Here is a 14,242-nt window from a genome sequence, read left to right on the forward strand (position 1 = left end):
TTTTGAGATGAAGAGCTTCCTGGGGTTCAAAAAGAGATCTGTCATATTTAGACTTCTGGGAAGATGGCAGAGCAGTAAAATCTTGAGCTCACAGACACACAGTGCAGCCAACTCTGAAAAAGACTCAAAGACTGGCACAAGAGACTTTACAGTTAATCGTAGAGAAAACCACAATGAGAACTACAGGAAGGGAGGAAATGCACTTAGGTACCAAACCTCTGTGAGACTAACTGCACACAGGACCGAGAAGGGAGAGGAGCAGAATCCACACCAGGTACCACAGGCGTGGAGAAGCCACACTGGTAAGATAAGTCCCCATAACATCTGGCTTTGAAAACCAATGGGGCTTAACTTCCAGAGTTTTAAAATCAGCAGACCCTAACTCTGGGTACTTTAAAATCAGCTGGTGTAGCTCCAGGAGAGCTGGCAGGGATAACAGGAAACTGCGTCCCCACCCTCAAAGAGCCAGCATAACAAAGAGCCCTACAGAGACGCCTCAAGGAAGCAGCAGTTTGGAAAGTGCCTGTGGTATCTCAGATTTTGCACTGAAGGGGCAGAAATCTTTAGGAGACTTCAAGAACAAAAGTGCTAGCAAGCACCATTCTCTTACCCTAGGCTCCCTCCCCTCCCGACCCCCCCACCCCATATAGCCAGACACTTGTGGGAACCACCACAAATACTCTCTACATATCTTGCTAGGAACAAGTGCCCCACCTCTGCATTCCCCTTTGGAGGCACCACATCCAACCTGACCCACTCAGCAGGCATGCCTCCAAAACCACCTCTGCCCCAACACACCATGCAAGCAACCCCAGCAGGGACAAGTGCCACTCCAAGGTGACCCCTGGCCTGGGGAGAAGGGAGTATAACCATACAAAACCAGTGTATCCACTGTCCCAGCAGCCAAACCTTATAGCTGGCAGTGCAGAGACAGTGCACTGCAGCTCAGTATACCTGCAGTCCCAGAGCACACAGACTAAGGGCAGGCATCCAACCTGACTGCTGCCCTACAAGCCACCTTAAAGCACAGGGACCAAACCCTGGCCAGTGTACTCCAAACAGATAAAATGGGCCTATGCGGCCAACTGGGCTGAAGGTAAATGCAGCTCAGTCCCACAGTAGGACCCACATCGCCACAAAGGAGACACCCTGGAGGTGCCTGGTTCCAGTGAACAGAGGACACTGTGCTACAAGACACCACAAGACCTCTTCTTCATAAGGCCACTACTTTCAAGATCAGGAGATGTACACGATTTCCCTAAGACAAAGAAACAAACACAGAGTTAGACAAAATGAGGAGACAGAGCAATGTGGACCAAATGAAAGAACAGGACAAAAATCACAGGAAGAGAGCTAAATGAAATGATGATAAGCAATATGTCTGATAAAGAATTCAAAGTAATGGTCATAAAGATACTCACTGGACTTGAGAAAAAAGTGGAGGATCTCAGTAAGACCTTCAACAAAGAGATAGAAAATACAAAAAAGAACCAGTCAGAAATGAAAAATTCAGTAACTGAAATTCAAAATTCACTAGAGCAAATTGATCCCAGAATAGAGGCAACTCTATTGCCAGCAAATTGCCAGCAAATTGATCCCAGAATAGAGAACAACTAAGCAGTGATGTGGAAAATAGAGTAATGGAAAGCAACCAAGCTGAAGAGCAAAAAGTAAAAAGAATAAAAAATGAAAATAGGTTCAGGAAACTCAACAACATCATCAAGCAGAGTAACATTAACATTATGGGGATCCCAGAAGACAGAAAGCAACAGAAAATGTATTTGAAGAAATTATTGCCGAAAATTTCCCTACTGCGGGGAAGGAAAAGATATCTAGGCTCAAGAAGCACAAAAGAGCCCCCAACAAAATTTACCCAAGGAAGTCCACACCAAGACACGTAATAATTAAAGGGACAAAAACAAGTGATAAAGAGAAAATTTTTAAAAAAGCAAGCAAAAAGAAAAATTGTATACAAGGGGAACCACATAAGGCTATCAGTCGATTCTCAAACAGAAACTATGCAGGCCAGAATGGAGTGGCAAGATATATTCTAAGTCCTGAAACGATAAAACATGCAACCAAGAAAATTCTATTCAGCAAGGTTATCATTCAGAATAGAAGGAGAGATAAGGACTTTCCCAGACAAACAAAAGTTAAAGGAGGTCATAACCACTAAACCAGGCTTATAGAAAAACGTTAAAGGGAATTCTTTGAGTAGAAAGAAAAGGCCATAATTAAGCATAAGAAAATTATGAAAGGAAAAAGTGTCACAGGTAAATGCAAACATATAATAAAAGTAGTAGATTAATCACTTACGAAACCATTATGGAGGTTAAAGTCAAAAGCAGTAAAATCAATTCTAACTATAAAAATCAGTCAAGAGATTCATAAAAGTATCTAATATGACATCATATACATAAACCAGCGGGGGTGGGGAATGCATAGGAAAAATTCAGTGCTTTTAGAATGGGTTCAAAAGCTTAAGTGACCAGGCGTCTGGGTGGCTCAGTCGGTTAAGTGGCCGCCTTCGGCTCAGGTCATGATCCCAGGGTCCTGGGATCGAGCCCCGCATCGGGCTCCCTACTCGGCGGGAAGCCTACTTCTCCCTCTCCCTCTGCCCGCCTGCCGCTCCCCCTGCTTATGCTCTCTCTCTCACTATCTCTGTCTCTGTCTTAAATAAAAATAAACAGAATCTTTAAAAAAAAAAAAAAGTGACCATGGGAGGAGCAAGATGGCGGAGGAGTAAGAGAACTAAATTTTGTCTGGTCCCAGGAATTCAGCTAGATAGGGATCAAACAATTCTGAACACCTATAAACTCAACAGGAGATGAAAGAAAAGAATAGCAGCAACTCTCTGAATAGAAAAGCGACCACTTTCTGGAAGGTAGGACGTGCGGAGAAGGGAAACAAGGCAATATTCGGGAAGATAGACGGCGGAAGGTGGGAGCCTACCTCAACCACTAGTGGCAAGTGATAGAGCCGCAGAGCACAAAATCGGAACTTTTAGAAGTCGGCTCCGCTGAGGGACGTCGCTCCAGTGGCTAAGCAGGGGATGGAACCCTCGCGGGACAGTGTGGTCTCAGGACCCCCAGGGTCACAGAAAGACCAGGGGTGCCTGAGTGCAGCAGAGCTCCCAGGTATTGGAGCGGGGAAGCCGGCTGCAGAGACGGAGCCGAGGAGCGGGCTCTCAGCTTGGGGTTGCCATAAACCATGATCCACGGCCCAGTTGGGCCACTGCTCCTCCAGCAGGGACCCAACAAGTGGCAGATCGGGGGAGACTCCCCTTCCTCCCCCGGGAGGAGCGGCACAGGAGCGCACCGCAGGGATCTGCTGGGTTTGGAGACTCCACACGGGGTCGGGTGCTAGAGATAGAAACCATCGGTCACAGGCCGGGTGAGCAAGGAGTGCTGCCGGAGACCAGGGAGACGGCAGTGACTGACTGTTCTTCTCTGGGGGTGCACTGAGGAGTGGGGCCCCGAGTTCTCGGCTCCTCGGCGTGGAGATTGGGAGGCCACCATTTTCACTCTCATCCTCCAAAGCTGAACAGAAAGCTTGCAGGGAACAAAAGCTTGCAAGAGCAAACCTGAGCAGATTACTTAGCCCGGACCCGGCAAGAGCAGGGCAATTCCACCTCCAGCAAAGACATTTGGGAACCACGGCAACAGGCCCCACCCCCCAGAAGATCAGCAAGAACAGCCAGCAAGCCAATACCAAGTTTACCCATCAATGAGAACAGCAGAACTCCAGCGCTAGGGGAACACTGCACATAGAATTCATGGCTTTTTTCCCCCTGATTCTTTAGTCCTTCAAAGTTAATTTTTTAAATTTTCTTTTTCTTTTTTTTTGAATTTTTCTTTTTCCCTTTTTTCAACCAACGTCTTATCAATCCCTTTTTTAAAAAATCTTTTTTATTTTTCATTTTTAGAGTCATATTCTATCCCTTCATAGTAGTTAACCTTATTTTTGGTGTGTGTGTGTGTGTGTGTGTGTGTGTGTGTGTGTGTATAAGTTGTTCTCTCTTTAAAATTTTGGGATACAGGTTCTTCTAACAGACCAAAATATACCCTAAATCTTTAGTGTATGGCTTTGTTCTAGTCTCCTGCCTGATCACATTCTCCTTTTTTTTTTTTAATTTCTTTTCTTTCTTTTTTCAACCAATTTCTTATCTTACCAATTCCTTTTATAAAATCTTTTATAATTTTCATCTTTACAGTCATATTCCATCCCTTCATCATATTCACCTTATTTTTGTACATATATAAGCTTTTCTTTCTTTAAAATTTTGGGAAGCAGTTTCTTCTAACAGACCAAAATATGCCCAAAATCTAGTGTGTGGCACTAATCTATTCACCAACCTGATCATATCTGACCATATTCTTTTTTTTTTTTTCTTTTTCTTTTATTTCCCTTTCTTTTCCACCAGTTTCGGGTCTCTTCTGATTTGTTTAGCATATATTTTTGTGGGGTCCTTGTTACCCTGTTAGCATTTTGTTCTCTCATTCATCTATTATCCCCTGGACAAAATGACAAGATGGAAAAAAATCACCTCAAAAAAGAAAAAAAAAAAAACAAGAGGCAGTACCGACTGCCAGGGACCTAATCAATACGGACATCAGTAAGATGTTGGAACTAGAGTTCAGACTGACAGTTATAAAGATACTAGCTGGGCTTGATAAAAGCATGGAAGATATTAGAAAAACCCTTTCTGGAGAAATAAAAACTAAAATCTAACCAAGTCGAAATCAAAAAGTCTATTCATGAGGTGAAATCAAAAACAGAGGCTCTAACTGCTAGGATAAATGAGGCAGAAGAGACAATTAGTGATACAGAAGACCAAATGATGGAAAATAAAGAAGCTAAGAAAAAGAGAGATAAACAACTATTGGATCACGAGGGCAGAATTCGAGAGATAAGTGATACCATAAGACAAAACAATATTAGAATAATTGAGATCCCAGAAGAAGAAGAAAGAGAGAGGGGGGCAGAAGGTATATTGGAGCAAATCATAGCCTAATTTGGGGAAGGAAACAGGTATCAAAATCCAGGAGGCACAGAGAACCCCCCTCAAAAATCAATAAAAATAGGTCAACACCCTGACATCTAAGAGTAAAACTTACGAGTCTCAGAGACAAAGAGAAAATCCTGAAGCTCAGGACAAGAGATCTGTAACCTACAATGGTACAAACATTAGATTGGCAACAGACCTATCCACAGAGACCTGCCAGGTCAGAATGGACTGGTATGATATATTCAGAGCGCTAAATGAGAAAAATGTGCAGCCAAGGATACTATATCCAGCTAGGCTGTCATTGAAAATAGGAGAGATAAAAAGCTTCCAGACAAACAAAAACTAAAGGAATTTGCAAACATGAAACCAGCCCCACAAGAAATACTGAAAGAGGTCCTCTAAGCCAAGAGAGAGCCTAAAAGTAACATAGACCAGAAAGGAACACAGACAATATACAGTAACAGTCACCTTAGACTGTTTTTAGAGTCATATTCTATCCCTTTATAGTAGTTAACCAGGAAAGACCCCAAATAGCCAGAGGAATGTTGAAAAAGAAAACCAAAGCTGGTGGCATCACAATTCCAGACTTCAAGCTCTATTACAAAGCTGTAATCCTCAAGACAGTATGGGACTGGCACAAAAACAGACACATAGATCAATGGAATAGAATAGAGAGCCCAGAAATGAACCCTCAACTCTATGGTCAACTAATCTTCGACAAAGCAGGAAAGAATGTCCAGTGGAAAAAAGTCTCTTCAACAAATGGTGCTGGGAAAATTGGACAGCCACATGAAGAAGAAATGAAACGGAACCATTTCCTTACACCACACACAAAAATAGACTCAAAATGGTTGAAAGACCTAAATGTGACACAGGAGTCCATCAAAATCCTAGAGGAGAACACAGGCAGCAACGTCTTCGACCTCAGCCGCAGCAACTTCTTCCTAGAAACATCGCCAAAGGCAAGGGAACCAAGGGCAAAAATGAACTATTGGGACTTCATCAAGATAAAAAGCTTTTGCACAGCAAAAGAAACAGTCAACAAAACCAAAAGACAACCGACAGAATGGGAGAAGATATTTGCAAATGACATATCAGATAAAGGGGTAGTATTCAAATTCTATAAAGAACTTATCAAACCCAACACCCAAAGAACAAATGATCCAATCAAGAAATGGGCAGAAGACATGAACAGACATTTTTCCAAAGAAGACATCCAAATGGCCAACAGACACATGAAAAAGTGCTCAACGTCGCTCGGCATCAGGGAAATCCAAATCAAAACCTCAATGAGATACCACCTCACACCAGTCAGAATGGCTAAAATTAACAAGTCAGGGAACGACAGATGTAGGCGGGGATTGCGGAGAAAGGGGAACCCTCCTACACTGTTGGTGGGAATGCAAGCTGGTGCAGCCACTCTGTAAACAGTATGGAGGTTCCTCAAAAAGTTGAAAATAGAGCTACCCTATGACCCAGCAATTGCACTACTGGGTATTTACCCCAAAGATACAAATGTAGGGATCTGAAGGGGTACGTGCACCCCAATGTTTATAGCAGCAATGTCCACAATATCCAAACTGTGGAAAGAGCCAAGATGTCCATCGACAGATGAATGGATAAAGAAGATGTGGTATATATATACAATGGAATATTATGCAGCCATCAAAAGGAATGAAATCTTGCCATCTGCAACGACGTGGATGGAACTAGAGGGTATTATGCTAAGAGAAATAAGTCAATCAGAGAAAGACAAGTATCATATGATCTCACTGATATGAGGAATTTGAGAAACAAGACAGAGGATCATAGGGGAAGGGAGGAAAAAATGAAACAAGATGAAACCAGAGAGGGAGACAAATCATAAGAGACTCTTAATCTCAGGGAACAAACTGAGGGTTGCTGGAGTGGTGGGGGTGGGAGGCATGAGGCGGCTGGGTGATTGACATTGGGGAGGGTATGTGCTATGGTGAGCCCTGTGAATTGTGTAAGACTGTTAAATCACAGACCTGTACCTCTGAAACAAATAACACATTATATGTTTTAAAAAAACAAAAAAGAAGGTAGCAGGAAGGGAAAAATGAAGGAGGGGAAATTGGAGAGGGAGATGAACCATGAGAGACGATGGACTCTGAGAAACAAACTGAGGGTTCTAGAGGGGATGGGGGTGGGGGGATGGGTTAGCCTGGTGATGGGTATTAAGGAGGGCATGTATTGAATGGAGCACTGGGTGTCATTCACAAACAATGAATCATGGAACACTACATCAAAAACTAATGATGTAATGTTTGGTGATTAATGTATTAAACAAAAAGTGACCATCAATTTAATGTAGACTCCTGTACACATAGGATGTTCTCTATGAACCTAATGGTAACAAATAAAAAACCTGTAATAGACACATAAGAAAACAAAGAGAAAGTTATCCAAGCATAACACTAACAAAATCCATCAAACCACATAGGAAAGAGCAAGAGAAGAAAAGAAGAACTGCAAAACAGCCATGAAACAAGTAACAAAATGGCATTATGTACATACTTATCAATTATCATTTTAAATGATATGGACTAAATACTCCAATCAAAAGACATAAGGTGACTGAATGGATAAAAAAGCAAGACCCATATATATGCTGCCTATAAGAGACTCATTTCAGACTTAAAGACACATGCAGATTGACAACGAAGGGATGGAAAAACATTTACCATGCAAATGGAAGTAAAAACAAAACTGGGAAAGCAAAACTTCTATCAGACAAAACAGACTATAAAACTAAGACTGTAAAAAGAGACAAAGGACACTACATAATGATAAGGGGAACTATCTGACAGAAGGATATAACAATTGTATATATTTACGCACCCAACATGAGAGCACCTAATTACATAAAACTATTAACAGACATAAAGGAAGAAATTAACAGTACTACAATAATATTAGGAGATATCCACTTACAGTAATGGATAGATCATTGAGACAGAAAATCAACAAGGGAAGAGTGGCTTTGAATGATAAATTAGATATATTAGAACATTCAATCCAAAAACAGCAGATTACACATTGCTTTCAAGGGAATATGGGACATTCTCCAGGATAGATCAAATGTTAGACCACAAAACGAGTCCCAATAAATTGGAAAAGATTGAAATCATGCCATCCATGTTTTCCAACCACAATAGTATGAAACTAGAAATCAATCACAAGAAAAAATCTGGAAAGAACACAAATACATGAAGATAAATAAGAAACTACTAAACAATGAATGGGTCAACCAAGAAATAGAAGAGGAAATAAAAAAATATGTGGAGAACATGAAAATGAAAACACAATAGTCCAAAATCTTTGGGAGGCAACAAAAGCTGTTCTAACAGAAAAGTTTATAGCAACACAGGTTTATCTCAAGAAACAAGAAAAATCTCAAGTAAACAACCTAACATTTAAAGGAGCTAGAAAAAGAAGAACAAAGCCCAATGCCAGTAGAAAGAAGGAAATAATAAAGATTAGAGCAGAAATAAATGGAATAGAGACTTAAAAAAACAATAAAACAGGGGCGCCTGGGTGGCTCAGTTGGTTGAGCAACTGCCTTCGGCTCGGGTCGTGATCCTGGAGTCCCGGGATCGAGTCCCACATCGGGCTCCCTGCTCAGCGGGGAGTCTGCTTCTCCCTCTGACCCTCTTCCCTCTCGTGCTTTCTATCTGTCATTCTCTCTCTCTCTCAAATAAATAAAATCTTTAAAAAAAAAAAAAAACCAATAAAACAGATCACTGAAACCAGGAGCTTGTTCTTTGAAAAGATCAAGAAAATTAATATACCCTCACTAAGATTCATCAAGAGAAGAGAGACTCAAATAAATAAAATCAGAAATGAAGCAGGAGAAATAACATCAACACCACAGAAATACAAAAGCTTATAAACTTTCATAAGAGATTATGAAAAATTATATGCCAACAAAATGGACAATGTAGAAGAAATGGATAAATTCCTAGAAACATATAGCCTTCCAAAACTGAATCAGGAAATAAATAGAAAATTTGAACAGACCAATTACTAGCAATGAAATTGAATCAGTAATAAAACACACACACACACACACACACACACACACACAAACTCCCAAAAAATTTAAGTCCAGGACCAGATGGCTTTGTAGGTAAATTCTACCAAACATTTAAAGAAGAGTTAATACCTATTCTTCTCAAATTATTCCAAAAAAAGAAGAAAAAGGAAAAAAAAAAAAAAAACAGAAGGAAAGCTTCCAAATTCATTCTATGAGTCCAGTATTACCCTGATACCAAAACCAGAGGAAGGCACTACATGAAAAGAAAACTATAGGCCAGTATCTTTCATGAACACAGATGCAAAAATCCTCAACAAAATATCAGAAAACTGAATCCAACAATACGATAAAAATCATTCACCATAATCAAGTGGGATTTATTCCAGGGATGAGAGGGTGGCTCAATATTCACAAATAAATCAACATGATATATCATATTAACAAGAGAAAAGACAAAAACCATATGATCATCTCAATAAAAGCAGAAAAAGCATTTGACAAAATCCAGTATCTGCCATGATAAAAACTCTCAACAAAGTGGGTTTAGGGGGAACATACCACAATATAATAAAGACCATATATGAAAAATTCACAGCTAGCATCACACCCCATGGTGAAAAACTGAGAGCTATTCCTCTAAGATCAGGAACAAGGATGTCCACTCTCACCACTGTTATTCAACCTAGGAATCAAAGTCCTAGCCACAGCAATCAGACAAGAATAGGATATAAAAGCCATCCAGATTGGTAAGGAAGAAGTAAAACTTTCACTATTTGCAGATGACATGATACTAAATATAGAAAATCCTCAAGACTCCACCAAAAACGGCTAGAACTGATAAATGAATTCAGTAAAATCACAGTATACAAAATATGCAGGTATCAGTTGCATTTCTATTCACTAATAATGAGATAGCAGAAAAAGAAATTAAACAATAATCTCATTTACAATTGCACCAAAAAGAATAAAATACTCAGGAATAAATTTAACCAAGGAGGTAAAAGACCCATACTCCAAAAACTAAAGAACACTGATGAACCAAAATGAAGATGACACAAACAAATGGAAAGATACTCCATGCTCATGGCTTGGAAGAATCCATATTGTTAAAATGTCCATACTACCCAAAGCAACCTACAGATTCAATGCAATATGTATCAAAGTAACAATAGCATTTTTCACAGAACCTGTGGCTTCTTTCTGCTCTTAGGATAAAAGCCCAAATCCAGTAAATGGTCTGCAAGGTCCTGCATTGTCTGTCTCCAATACATCTCTAGTCTCATCTTATTCCATGCTTCCCCTCACTCTACACTTCATCTACAGTGACCTTCTCTCATTTTCTAGAACATTCCATGCTCCCCTCCATCACAGGGCTTTTGTGATGCTCCTCTCATTTTCTGGAATACTTTTTTCTCCCATGTGGTAGCCATAATAATGTTGTCCCTACCATGTCCATGACCTAATTCCTGGAATTTTTTAGTATATCATCTAACATGCCCAAAGGGATATTGTGGATTTGACTAAGGATCTTGAGATTGGAAGGTTATCATGGAATAACCAGGTGAGCCTAATGAACTCACAAGGGTCCTTATGAGAAGAAGGTAGGAGAGTCTGTGAGAGAAGATGTGACAATGTAAGCAAGAGGTGAGAGTCACAGAGAGATCTGCAGATGAAGAAGGGGCACTGATGAATGTAGCCAGCCTCTGGAAGCTGGAAAAGGAAAGAAGCGGACTATCCCCTAAAGCTTCAGAAGGAACACACCCTAGTCAACACATTGATTTTAGGACTTCTGGCCACCAAAACTAGACGATAATAAACTTATGCTGTTTTAGGTCACCAGGTTTGTGGTAATTTTTACAGCAGAATTAAGCAACTCATACACCCACCTTCACCAGTAACTACATAGTTCACTGATCTCACATCTAATCCATTTTTAAGACTTCCTTAAAATCCTTAATCGAGGCAAATGCCCCTTTTATATATTATCAAGGCATCCTTTGGATCACCAATTAAGGTTGTAGCTGTACAATTATTTACATAATTAATTCTTTAACTCATGCATTCTCCTTTACTAGATTGAAGCTCCACAACACAAGGGACCACATCTAATTTTGTGTACCAAAGTACCCAGCAAAGTACCCGGCACATAACAGGTGCTCATGGATTTTCTTTCACTCGAGCACAGAAAACAACCTGCTGTCCTCTACCAATCAGTAATGCCATTTTGGTAGGTAACCTGTGGAGGGTCTTTCTTTAGCCATCTTGCTCAGCACTAAATGGCCCCTGAATCTGAGGAGCTGTCAGTTTCTTCAACTCAAAGAAATTTTCTTCTATTATATATTTGGTTATTTCCTCTCTTCACTCCCTTCACTCTCCTTCTGAAATTTCTATTAGACAGATGTTAAAATTTTGGTCTACCCCAATTCTTTGTGCCCTCTATGCAGTATTCCAGAAGAACTACACAGCTCAATCTTTCAGATTGCTAATCTGATCTTCAGCTGTCTCTACTCTGCTTATTAGTACATCTATATGGAAATTTTAAATACAATCAATGAAATTAGAACACAGAGATATCCAATTGATCCTTTATGAACTGGCCTCTCATCCCTCTAAAATATATGATGTGTAATTTCTAAATTATATTCTGCTTGCTCTGCAAATTCTATTTCCTTGAGTATTAAGTCATCCACAATGTGGGTTTCCTTAAATATTTTGTAACTCTCATTGTACAATATGCCCTTTTACTCATCTGTAGTTGCTGTATCTATTTATTGCAACCTGCAAATTCCGTGGAAGGATCTAGGTATCGTGTGGGTAGGATGGGCTGGCAGTTTTTTGTTCTTCACAAAGGAATTCAAGCCCCTCTTTAGACAGTCAGTAGATGCTGGAACACATTCTCCCTCTTTAGTCTTAGGAAGACTTAACTGGTCTGAGTGCTGCTCCTTATTTAATCAGCCTGACCACTGAAGAACAGAATTTTTAGCAAGAAACAGTTTTTCTTTGATGTGAAAAACAGAAGGGGCACCCAGGTGCTCAGTTGGTTAAGTGTCTGCCTTTGGCTCAGGTCATGATCCCAGGGTTCTGGGATTGAGCGAGCCCTGCATCGAGCTCCCTGCTCAGCGGGAGTCTGCTTTTCCTTCTGCCCTTCCCCTTGCTTGTGATCTCATTCTCTCTCTCTCTCTCAAATAAATAAAATCTTAAAAACAACAAAAAACAAAAAACAAACAAACAAAAAAACCCACCAGAAGTTCTTAATATAAAGTCCCTAAAAAGATTTTGGAGTTCCACAAGATCCCAGAAATTATACACAGAATTACTTTTTCTATGTGCATTTTTCTAAGTAGAAAGTTTATAGCTTTCCTAGGATAGCCAAAGGGTTCTTTGACTCTAAAAATGTTAAGAACCATTGCTTAAGGATTTAGGAAGGTGATTTTAATGTAAATCTGAGGGTTTTCTTGGTTGTTTTTTTTTTTTCAAGATTTCTGCTTTTTCTAACTCTCAAAAATAGTGCCAGCTTAGTAACAATGTTAACTAGTGGAAATCTGGTTGACCAAGATTTCATTATATTTATGATAAAGTCAAACAAATGGGATGGAAAATAAGTATCTTCAAAAGGGTAAGAGAATGTCACATTCACAAAATAACAAGGAGCTACTATAGGAGAACCTATTAGATGTTGTGAGAAGTTTTAAATGACTTTAAAAATACTTGTACTTTCTTTTCATTTGATATTCTTATTAATGAAGACATCATCTACACCAACACGTACTAAATGACTGAGACATCCTACCCAAATAATGATTATTAAAGGGAGAGATATAATACCAACTTCAGAAATAATTAATGATCAATGTTCTAAAGAAAATAATTTAGAGTACACCACACATCTTGTTAGTCTTTGTACATCCAGCACCTACTGGATAAATATTTATTGAATCAATAAGGAAATGGAAGAATGAGTTAGTCTGAACATGATATTTTAAGAATTATCACTTCCTTAGGAAGGCAGTGTGCAATTTTAAATGATTCATAAAGTAGAAAAACGGCAGAACTAAAAAAAGACAAATATAAAAGCTTATGCTAATAGATCAAATAATATGAGAAAATGCAACACACAAAGCAAAATACCTAACAATCCTACTGAATCAAAAGTAGATTAAATCAGTCTTTTCATAAACATTATCACAAAGATGAATTTCAGTATCTACCAAGTAATGGTTTTAACAAAAGACAAAAGACTCACTAGGGGAGCAAAATCATATTTTGCTATCTACATTTTTAAATCTCCAAAGAAAAGATTAACAAAGTCAAAATAGAGGAATAAAAATCATGAAAGAACAGTAAGTAGGGCCCACAAGGAAAATTCAAGCTCTGGCAGTTCTAACAGAAGGAAAAAAAAAATGCGATAAACTATCTTTTCACTATATGAGGGAAAAAAAGCAACCCAAAGTATTTCTATTATTGCCTGAAAGGTTAAATGAAAGTGATTACATGCCTTCCAGCTCTCTAAGAAAAAGCAGGGGCAAACATAAGAAAACCTCTCTTGATGAGACTGTGAGAACTATTAATGTTGAAAGAATAGACAAGAAAAAAAGTCATCTCAAATTTTTAAAACAGAAAAAAGGTTTAAACATTTTTCTGCCCGGAGATGGGGCTTACACCAGATTTCTCATGACCCTTTTCAGCTCTATACTCTGATCTATGGAGAAAAATAGATAGCTCCTTTCAACGTAAATGAGTCCTAAGTTATTATGCAGAGAGAAGGAATTTTTCTTCTTTGACCTGCCAGGCTTCTAATGGTCAATGTTATACTCCAAGATCCAATTAAGACCAGCAGGACAACCACAGTAAGAAACAAAATAAACATACCTCCTGTTCTTCCATTACCAATCTGCAGAGCAGGCTGAAGGCTTCTTTCATTTTGCAATAAATGAGGCAAATGATAATAAATACTTGGCACTTGAAGAGATTTTTTGCTTGTTAACTCCTTTAATAGCTTTAGGGTATTATCTAAAACAGAAAAGCATAATTAATGCACAGGAGCGCCTTACTTACAGAAGTTGCTAATTTTACAAATATAGCAGTAAAAATTTATGAGAACTAGAACTTTCCCGATTTCATACTTTGGTGAATAAGATCTCCATTTAAAATGAAAAAGGACACTTCTGCAACCAGAG

At 39.2% G+C, this 14,242-nt stretch overlaps 1 protein-coding gene across 5 annotated transcripts in view; it reads right to left on the reverse strand.

Moving 5' to 3' along the window:
- MGAT4A (alpha-1,3-mannosyl-glycoprotein 4-beta-N-acetylglucosaminyltransferase A) overlaps positions 1-14,242 on the reverse strand; it is a 124,631-nt gene that overhangs the window by 62,209 nt on the left and 48,180 nt on the right. For all 5 annotated transcript variants that reach the window (XM_025868976.2, XM_073897849.1, XM_025868975.2 and 2 more), the window contains exon 4: positions 13,935-14,075. In XM_025868976.2, the coding sequence (XP_025724761.1) occupies positions 13,935-14,075 (141 nt within the window). The remainder of the gene's footprint in view (positions 1-13,934; positions 14,076-14,242) is intronic.

This window comes from Callorhinus ursinus, unplaced genomic scaffold, assembly GCF_003265705.2.
Source record: "Callorhinus ursinus isolate GAN/ISIS: 27379988/994484 unplaced genomic scaffold, GSC_fseal_2.0 scaffold10, whole genome shotgun sequence".
Taxonomy (NCBI): Eukaryota; Metazoa; Chordata; class Mammalia; order Carnivora; family Otariidae; genus Callorhinus; species Callorhinus ursinus.